The sequence below is a fragment of the Brienomyrus brachyistius genome, chromosome 8 (genome assembly GCF_023856365.1).
Source record: "Brienomyrus brachyistius isolate T26 chromosome 8, BBRACH_0.4, whole genome shotgun sequence".
Lineage (NCBI taxonomy): Eukaryota > Metazoa > Chordata > Actinopteri > Osteoglossiformes > Mormyridae > Brienomyrus > Brienomyrus brachyistius.
Window position 1 is genome coordinate 8,001,846 of NC_064540.1, and position 10,448 is coordinate 8,012,293.

The 10,448-nt window shown below is 40.4% G+C and overlaps 1 protein-coding gene across 2 annotated transcripts in view; it reads left to right on the forward strand.

The window, feature by feature from the left end:
• LOC125747555 (myosin heavy chain, fast skeletal muscle-like) overlaps positions 1-7,059 on the forward strand; it is a 34,036-nt gene extending 26,977 nt beyond the window's left edge. For both annotated transcript variants that reach the window (XM_049022905.1, XM_049022904.1), the window contains exons 22-40: positions 65-307; positions 392-568; positions 650-795; positions 901-991; positions 1,067-1,456; positions 1,548-1,674; positions 1,745-1,863; positions 2,937-3,133; positions 3,221-3,404; positions 3,523-3,688; positions 3,862-3,986; positions 4,083-4,391; positions 4,474-4,677; positions 4,772-4,897; positions 5,091-5,261; positions 5,462-5,566; positions 5,674-5,769; positions 6,404-6,535; positions 6,934-7,059. In XM_049022905.1, the coding sequence (XP_048878862.1) occupies positions 65-307; positions 392-568; positions 650-795; positions 901-991; positions 1,067-1,456; positions 1,548-1,674; positions 1,745-1,863; positions 2,937-3,133; positions 3,221-3,404; positions 3,523-3,688; positions 3,862-3,986; positions 4,083-4,391; positions 4,474-4,677; positions 4,772-4,897; positions 5,091-5,261; positions 5,462-5,566; positions 5,674-5,769; positions 6,404-6,535; positions 6,934-6,951 (3,126 nt within the window). In that variant the 3' untranslated portion in view covers positions 6,952-7,059. The remainder of the gene's footprint in view (positions 1-64; positions 308-391; positions 569-649; positions 796-900; positions 992-1,066; positions 1,457-1,547; positions 1,675-1,744; positions 1,864-2,936; positions 3,134-3,220; positions 3,405-3,522; positions 3,689-3,861; positions 3,987-4,082; positions 4,392-4,473; positions 4,678-4,771; positions 4,898-5,090; positions 5,262-5,461; positions 5,567-5,673; positions 5,770-6,403; positions 6,536-6,933) is intronic.
• Positions 7,060-10,448: the final 3,389 nt, after the last annotated feature.

Sequence of the window (10,448 nt, forward strand, 5' to 3'; positions counted from 1 at the left end):
AACTGTTTAGTACTGTGGAATTTTGATTGTACAACTTGAAAAAATGACTCATTTTTACGTTTAGGAAACTGAAAATCTCTCAGATGCAGAGGAGAGGTGTGAGGGTCTCATCAAAAGTAAAATCCAGCTTGAAGCAAAACTCAAAGAGACAAATGAGAGGCTGGAGGATGAGGAGGAAATCAATGCTGAGTTGACTGCCAAGAAGAGGAAACTGGAGGATGAGTGCTCTGAGCTGAAGAAGGACATTGATGACTTGGAGCTGACCTTGGCTAAAGTGGAGAAGGAGAAACATGCCACAGAAAACAAGGTTAATGTTAAATCATTAAGAAAATGACACATTTGACTATTTCCTTAACTCTTTGTAACCAAGTATGGAATGCTTTCCTCTCAGGTTAAAAACCTGACAGAGGAGATGGCCACTCAGGATGAGAGCATTGCCAAGTTGACCAAAGAGAAGAAAGCCCTCCAAGAATCACACCAGCAGACCCTGGATGATCTCCAAGCAGAAGAAGACAAAGTCAACACTCTGACCAAAGCCAAGACCAAGCTTGAACAGCAAGTGGATGATGTAAGGAGATAATTAAGTGTTTTATGCCTCTCAATACCAAAAAAAATATGTTTCAGATCAATAACTTGATTTTATTTGTAGCTTGAAGGCTCTCTGGAACAAGAGAAAAAGCTACGCATGGACCTTGAGAGAGCCAAGAGAAAGCTTGAGGGAGACCTGAAACTTGCCCAGGAATCTATAATGGACCTGGAGAATGACAAGCAGCAGTCAGAAGAAAAGATAAAGAAGTAAGAGTATTGTACAAATAAAACTGCAAAAAATTCCCAGTCCCAATTTTAACCCATGTTTAAAAATGATACTCAATATTAAGAATGTGCGATTACTGTCCACAGGAAGGACTTTGAGACTAGCCAACTGCTGAGCAAAATTGAGGATGAACAGTCACTGGGTGCTCAGCTTCAGAAGAAGATTAAAGAGCTCCAGGTAAACTCTAGATACTTCAAATGAACAATGTGGAGCAATCTAGTACTATGACTTACACACTCTCATGTATTTCAGGCTCGTATTGAGGAGCTGGAGGAAGAAATTGAGGCTGAACGTGCTGCCAGGGCCAAGGTTGAGAAACAGAGGGCTGATCTGTCAAGGGAACTTGAGGAGATCAGTGAGAGGCTTGAGGAAGCTGGTGGTGCAACCTCAGCTCAAATTGAGATGAACAAGAAGCGTGAGGCTGAGTTCCAGAAACTGCGCCGTGATCTTGAAGAGTCCACCCTGCAGCATGAGGCTACAGCTTCTGCCCTCCGTAAGAAGCAGGCTGACACCGTGGCAGAGCTGGGAGAACAAATCGACAACCTTCAACGTGTCAAGCAGAAGCTGGAGAAGGAGAAGAGTGAATACAAAATGGAAATCGATGACCTGAGCAGCAACATGGAGGCTGTTGCAAAATCAAAGGTAAGAGGAAACTAGGATGTTTGAGACAATTAAAACTGATTTGTGGACATCACACTTTTTTAATAATAATAAAAAAAAAAAAATCCCACAGGCCAACCTGGAGAAAATGTGCCGCACCCTTGAAGATCAGCTAAGTGAACTCAAGTCAAAGAATGATGAAAACGTTCGTCAGCTAAATGACATGAGTGCACAGAGAGCAAGACTCCAGACTGAGAATGGTAGGTAAAATACAGATATCAATAGAAGTAATTTATAAGTATTATGATTTTATTTCATTTGTATATTTAGGTGAATTCGGTCGTCAGCTTGAGGAGAAAGAGGCTCTTGTTTCCCAGCTGACTAGAGGTAAACAGGCCTACACACAGCAGATTGAGGAGCTCAAGAGACATATTGAAGAGGAAGTCAAGGTAACTAGAACTGTAGTTGTAAAGTTTACCAATAAGTAAGATGAGTAAGCGACATCCCTTTATATCAATACGGTCTAAATAAACAGTGAAAGTATCAGCTATATGGAAAGACTTCACATTAAAAGTGAATGCAGCATCGCAAAGCAAAAGTTCAGTATCACCACAGCAGAACGGCAATGCAATTATTTCTTAAAATAAAGCATTCAGGTTTGAAAGACTGACCCACTAACGCGAGGTTAGCTATAGACGTGCTATTTAGCTACTGAGAGTAGCCTAGCCTGTCTTAGTTCTAATTTTGTCTTAAATCATTTAAATTTTCCAAAATAATACCTGCTAACAAAAGTCAGTCCCATCACCTAACAGCATGAAAGCGACTAACTTTAACTAAACAGCCAAATGGAAGTGTTTATCGACGAACACAGTGATGTTGCCGTTGGGCTCTGCCAACAGACAAAAAGCAATGCTGACATATGACTTGGATTTCCTCAATATTGATTCTATGGGATACAGAATATTTCCATGCAGTGGAAGATGAATCTCTTTTCCTGGCCAGTTCTTGTTTCCCTTGTTCCACTTCACTCATGGTTGCTTAATTTCTCATAAACATACGACATGGTCCATGACTGAGTACAACAACAAGGACGAGAATAATTATGATTGTCTCAGAAAGTTCATGCAGGGCGCATGTAACAAGCAGTGTCGCAAAACATTAGACTGATTTTCCTTTTGAACATCTACTACATCATTTTCACAGGAAACTATGATTAAATTTGCAAAGTTTGCTAAGTTTTGTTTCTAGTGATTGAGGATTTTTTTTTGTGCAACTTATACATGCTTTGAACCCAGCAGACTACTGCAGTCATTGCTATGCAACAGTTACGTAAGCATGAAATGCCAATTCAATATTTTAACATTCTGCTTTGTGCAAACCTTATTGAGGGCGGCACAGTGGCACTATGGATGCTTGGTGTAATCATCAGATTATTCACTAGATATTTGGTATAATTGATAGTGACGGCCCAAGAAACAATGTATTCATACTGTTTTTTTTCTTAATTTTTTTCCATTTTAAGGCCAAGAACGCTCTGGCCCACGCTGTGCAATCAGCCCGCCATGACTGTGACCTCCTCAGAGAGCAATATGAGGAGGAGCAGGAGGCCAAGGCTGAACTGCAGCGTGGAATGTCCAAGGCCAACAGTGAGGTGGCTCAGTGGAGGAGTAAATATGAGACTGATGCCATCCAGCGTACTGAGGAGCTCGAGGAGGCCAAGTAACTACACTGATTCGATATATTCACTTAACTCCATAAATAAATGTAAAAGTAATTCAGCTGAAACTAAAATTTCACTCTCCACAGGAAAAAGCTTGCTCAGCGTTTGCAGGACGCAGAGGAATCTATTGAGGCCGTCAATGCCAAATGTGCTTCTCTGGAGAAGACCAAACAGAGACTGCAGGGTGAGGTGGAGGACCTCATGATCGATGTAGAGAGGGCAAACTCTTTGGCTGCTAATCTGGATAAGAAGCAGAGAAACTTTGACAAGGTAAACAAATATATCAAGAGAATTCCTTGCAAGGCTGTCAGCATAAACAAGAAGGAGAAATTTACTTCTAATGCTAACTACCTGCCTTCAACTTCATTTTGTGTTCAATATTTTCTAGGTCCTGGCAGAATGGAAACAGAAGTATGAGGAAAGTCAGGCAGAGCTGGAAGGGGCTCTGAAAGAGGCCCGTTCTCTCAGTACTGAACTGTTCAAGATGAAGAACTCCTATGAGGAAACTCTGGACCACCTGGAGACCATGAAGAGAGAGAACAAGAACCTGCAGCGTATGTCCACTGCATGTTATTCAGATTTAATATTATATTACAATAATTAGTATAATCATTCTGACTTCATTTAAGGTTCAATGAAGGGAAAAGTCATTGATTATTCAAAAACAATTCACAAGCTATGGAATATACATAGGTCCCAGTTTTAATAATTTCTCATCGTCATACAGAGGAGATTTCAGATTTGACAGAACAAATTGGTGAAACTGGAAAGACCATTCATGAGTTGGAGAAGGGTAAGAAAACTGCAGAGACTGAAAAATCAGAAATCCAGACTGCTCTAGAGGAAGCTGAGGTAATAATTTATTTAAAGAAAAAGAAAATGAAGCTTATTCATTATCTACACATCTTCTGTTCATATCTTTATTCTACATAACAATTCATTTTACAGGCCACACTGGAGCATGAGGAGTCCAAGATCCTACGTGTCCAGCTGGAGCTCAACCAGGTCAAGGGTGAAATTGACAGAAAGTTGGCAGAGAAAGATGAGGAGATGGAGCAGATCAAGAGGAACAGCCAGAGGGTCATCGATTCCATGCAGAGCACTTTGGATGCAGAAGTCAGGAGCAGAAATGATGCTCTGAGGGTCAAGAAGAAGATGGAGGGAGACCTCAATGAAATGGAGATTCAGCTCAGCCATGCCAACCGTCAGGCTGCTGAGTCCCAGAAACAACTGAGAAATGTCCAGGGACAGCTTAAGGTATGTATACAGTTATCCTGACAATAATAGGGAAAAGTGTATCTCTCAAGAAGAAGATAATGGAAGTCATGTTATTCTACAGGATGCCCAACTGCACCTTGATGAAGCCATAAGAGGACAGGAGGACATGAAGGAGCAGGTTGCCATGGTGGAGCGCAGGAACACTCTGATGCTGGCTGAGATTGAGGAGCTGAGGGCTGCTCTGGAGCAGACAGAGAGAGGCCGCAAAGTGGCCGAGCAGGAGCTGGTCGATGCCAGTGAGCGTGTTGGACTGCTGCACTCCCAGGTACATGTTAAATATCAAAATGTATGATCTCCCTGGAGACATTGCTCCAATTAAGTTGTGTATGTTATAATGAAAATACCTCAATGTCTTTCAGAACACCAGCCTGATTAACACTAAGAAGAAGCTTGAAAGTGACCTTGTTCAGGTCCAGGGTGAGGTGGACGATGCCATTCAGGAAGCCAGAAATGCAGAGGAGAAGGCCAAGAAGGCCATTACTGACGTGAGTAATCATAATCTGCATAATTCTGAAACATTTTTCCATAGCAGAACCCAAAACAATCCAATTCCTACCACAGTGTATTCAATGGCATCTAGTATTGCTTATGTACTTCTCAATAAGACTAATAAAATCTAAGATCAGAGATACCACAACATTGTGGACGAATGTAGAGCATACCATGAACACATTTTAGGCAGCCATGATGGCAGAGGAGCTGAAGAAGGAGCAGGACACCAGTGCCCACCTGGAGAGGATGAAGAAGAACCTCGAGGTCACAGTGAAGGACCTGCAGCACCGTCTGGATGAGGCTGAGAGCCTGGCCATGAAGGGTGGAAAGAAACAGCTCCAAAAACTGGAAGCCAGGGTGAGCAATACAACTGATATACTGTGTTTATGAGAAGGCTACTAACCTCTTATTATTTGGTAACTTTGAAGTGAAATGGAGAAAGAAATTGATGGACTTACATTGTCCATATTTTGTACATTATTAGCATATTACTGCTTTACCATTTGACAAATATTTGAGAAAGCCACAGGAAAAAAATCTCAAATTCTACATTTAAGGTACGTGAGCTGGAATCTGAGGTTGAAGCTGAACAGAGACGTGGAGCCGATGCTGTTAAAGGTGTCCGGAAATACGAGAGGAGGGTCAAGGAGCTTACCTACCAGGTAGATTTTTATATATGTTTATATAAACATTTATATAAATTTTTACAGAAACATGGCAGACAGTACAGTGAGGACTGCAGGTATCTAATAATCTATAAATTCTGTAGACTGAGGAGGACAAGAAGAATGTGAACAGACTGCAGGATCTGGTGGACAAGCTGCAGCTGAAAGTGAAGTCCTACAAGAGACAGGCTGAGGAAGCTGTAAGTATCATTTTCTATATAAGATGCTAATTTCCTCATTCAAAGGTGAGCCATAATATGGTTCCCACAAAATTTGCATGAAAGTCATTCTGATCATTATGAAGTCCTGCCAAGCCGATCCTTCTGTTTTGAGCCACATATATTATGTATCTGTCTTACTTCTCATTTCTACCCTTCTGTGATTCACTATAGCTGCCTCTCATTGTGCTCCCTTGTTAGTCACTGCTATAAGTGCGTCCCAGTCTTGTACTCCCCAGTCCTAACATTGAAGTTGCTATCACTGTTAGTTTAGTTGTGAGTCCTAGTTTTGAGCTTCCCTGCGTTTTCCCGTATTTTGATTTAGAATAAACCCACTTTGTTTTTGCTCTGATCCCTGTTCCCATGTCCACTGTCCCGTCCAACACAACACTGATCATCTGTTGAAATATTATGACTGTATTACTTGCATCCTGAACTGAGACATTATCTCTAAAATATTTTATATTTTGTGTCTTTAAAGAGAAGAATTTATTGCAACTTCAGCTTGTTAGTTTTTTCTTATCCAGACTGTCTTAAAAGATAAAAAGTTTAAATTTGTATAATTATATTTAAAAGGAAAGCTGAATCACTGATGAGGTCTTTGACCGCTGTACAGGAGGAGCAGGCCAACACTCACCTGTCCAGGTTCAGGAAGGTGCAGCATGAGATGGAGGAAGCCCAGGAGCGTGCCGACATCGCTGAGTCTCAGGTCAACAAGCTGAGAGCCAAGAGCCGCGAAGCTGGAAAGGTACAATAAGTTCCAGTCATGCCTATCACACTGCACTCTATGGTTAAGGATGTCAGGTATAAGGCAGCGTACGTCCCACATGGATATCGATGCCAAACTGACTCTCAGCAATTTAGAGACACCAATCCACCTGACAGCTGGACCCACACAGACACTGGGAGGACCTATAAACTTCATACACACAGTCATGGGGGGGATTTAAACCCAGGAGGCGGGAGGCTACAGTGCTCATCGACTGTGCTAGCTCCACTTACTCTATATCATTATAATATTGAATATATTAGAGAGGTATTTACCAGAGATTTTAAATGTTTACTGCATAATAAACTGTATTAATATAACTGTGAAAACAGGAAAGAATCTAAAGCATTCTAACTGATTGTCTTATTTCTTTAAAGGGCAAGGAGGCCGAATGAGGGATGAAAACAGCCTGAGACAAAGTAACAAGAAACCATATAATATGACTTTCTTGTGAATTGTCTTTCTGCAAAAAAATTGTCAATAAAGTTCATGTCTGCAAAAAACCTGGTAATTTTTTTCATTAATATGTCTACCTTTACAACACTGAAATCGATCATTAATTCTTTTTAGAACTTGAAGCACTCTTGGATTTTAAAGGCAACTAAAATTCTTATGCCATTCTGTTCATTAAATTTTTCATCCAAAATTTGACAAGAGACCACATTTCCAGTAGCACTGAAAACAGTGTGACAAATTGTCATGGGAAATGGCTTTAGTATCATACATACATATTTAGTGTAGACTGGCAGGTGTAATTTTACAAAGCAACAAATTAGTGTGTATAACAGGTCACTCATCTTTTGTTTTCAAGTGTAATCCAGGATTCAATTCAGATCAATTCAATTTTATTTGTATAGCGCATTCAAACATTACATCGCCTCAAAGTGCTTTACATTATTCCTGTTCAATGCCCCCAGACAGCAAGGCAAAGGCGAGAGTGACAAGGAGAAATTCCCTAGTAAGAAGAAACCTTGGGAAGAAAAAGATTCAGAAGGGGAACCCATCGCAATATATACACTCCAAATTTTTAAGGCCGTGGTGGTGCAGTCGAAGCAGGAGGATAAACCACAACCTTGATTTCTATTGGAAAAAAGATGGCCATTTATACATATTGTACATATGAATTTCATCATACAAATACACTTTTCAAATATTCAGGTTCGTGGTATTCAATTACCTGGAAAAATATTTTCATGAGTAAATTTCTTTATGGGCGACATGGTGATGCAGTGGTTAGCAATGTTGCCTCACACCTCTGGGACCCGGGTTCGAGTCTCCACCTGGGTCACATGTGTGCGGAGTTTGTATGTTCTCCCCATGTCGTCGTGGGGTTTCCTCCGGATACTCCGGTTTCCCCCCACAGTCCAAAAACATGCTGAGGCTGATTGGACTTGCTAAATTGCCCATAGGTGTGCATGTGAGAGTGAATGGTGTGTGAGTGTGCCCTGAAATGGGCTGGCTCCCCATCCTGGGTTGTTCCCTGCCTCATGCCCGTTGCTTCTGGGATAGGCTCCGGACCCCCCGCGACCCAGTAGGATAAGCGGTTTGGAAAATGGATGGATGGATGAAACACATCAGGAAAAGGGACAGCATGGTGGTGCAGTGGTCAGCACTGTCACCTCACCCCTCTAGGACCAAGGTTCAAGTACCTGCCAGGGTTCTGTGTATGTTGAGTTTGCATGTTTTCCCCATGTTGTCATGGGGTTTCCTCCAGGTACTCCACTTTTGCTAAAAACATGCTAAGGCTGACTAAAGTTACCAAATTGCCCACAGGTGTGTGTGTGAAGGAATAGGGTGTGAGTGTGCCCTGTAATGGGTTGGCACCCTGTCCTGGATATTCCCTGCCCTATGATGGGTTGCCACCCCATCCTGGGTTGATCCTTGCCCTATGATGGGTTGCCACCCCATCCTGGGTTGATCCTTGCCCGGTGATGGGTTGGTGCCCCATCCTGGGTTATTACTTGCCTTGTGCTCAAAGGCCACGGACACCCCATGAACTTAAAAAGGGTAAGTGGTTTCAGGAAATAGATGGATGTTGTGAATTATGTGAAAAGGCAAATTATGTCCGTATGAAGTAATTGGAAAAATCATCAAAACAGCCTCTACACTTATGTAATGTTAGGTTTAAAGCTACAGCATTTATAATTACAGCAAGACATACAACAGCTGAGTCCACTTATTAAAATGTAATTTTCAAACTGTAAACAAAAACTCAAGTCCAACCTTAAGAACCAACTGAATGATCAACTCCTGTGTATTTGCATGCATTTCGCCATATTTATGCATTATTAATATCGCTATTATTGTAATACAAAAATGCATGGTTACTGATTGTGGTCAGTTAACCATTTTTGTCTGCTTAGTACTTGCAGAAGAGCATAAAAAACAGATATGGTCTGTTGAGTTACACACCAAATATGTGCCCTTGAGAGGTAAATGGGCTATCCCACATTTTTGACCCCTACCCCCTTTTTATTTTCAATTGGATAAGTTGTTATTATCTAAGTCATACCTCTGTTCTACCTATGATATATATCAATTGTAGGGTATAGGCACACAGATTTTTTTGAAAAAATTTCAACTTTGGAGCTCATTTTCTCAAAACTTTGTTTTTGTGGGATAGCCCTCTCAAATGCACATATAAGGATTAAACCCAGCATTTCTGACTTTTTTAATCAATATGTAATGTTTATTTTGTCTATTTGTGTCACGCCCAGCTCGTACGATCCTCGTGTGTGCCACGCCCCCCTGATTATCCACGTGTGCTTCCCTGATTGTATCCCAGCTGTACCCTGTTATCTTGTCTCTTTCAGTCCCCGTCTTGCCTCAGTTCAGTGTCTGTCATTGATGTTTGTAAGCGTGAGTACCAGCGTTCCGTCCTGCCTTGCTCTTTCCCCTAATAAATCCCCTGTTTGCCCCATACTTTGCCTGCTTGCCTGTTCCTGCTCGCTCGCCTACCTGTGCGATCACCCGTCTTACCACCGAACGTGACAATTTGTAGACTGATAAAAGATGTCAGAGGTTCTTCAACCTCTCCAGTTGTAAAACATTTATATACCTTTCTGGCAATGCTTTCTAACAATCCCACTGAGAATTTTTGATTAATTTATAAGCTCAGAACTAAATTAGTACTTACATAATAAAAATGATTTATTCAGATTTGACTTCACAAGACATTAAACAGGGTGTCCAAGACTTTTGGGAGTAAGTTTGTGTTGAATAATAAGTGCAAATTACTGTAAATACCTGATTATGATCTTTGAAACTTAAATGAGAATTTGGCAGAGAATCTCAAAAGTTGAAATATTAAAAAGACTGCAAATAATCTCGGCATATTTTAAAAAGAAGGTCATATTTTAACATAAGGTACAACAGATTAATCATTATTAATTAAAAATAACGGAGCAAAAGTTCAAAGCAGCGGAATATTATAAATATAACACAAATATAAGCATGCATTTATATTATTAGTAAAAATACCAAAGTGATAAATACAAATAAAAAAAACTGCAGTCAAATACCTTATTTCAGCAACAAAGATGATAGAAAGCCTGCTAATCATTTTCAAACCTACTGCATTGCGTCTGACTTTTGTGAAGGGAAAGAACTTCAAGACCAATTAGATATAAAAGTATGGTCAGAAACTAGCTTCACAGTAAAACTAAGTGTCTATTTTTGCATTTAATCCAAATAAGAACGCTGTCGTACGGTTAGTAAATCAAGTATCACATTTTATTAAATATATAATCTGACATCTGTCATAAGTGTAACCCCTTTCATTTTTAATGTGTAATCTGCTATGGCCAGTATGATATCACGTTTACCATTGAAAAATGAGTTTTACTGCATCATATATCTAGAATTTAAATGGTATAATTTGATCCTTTGTTGG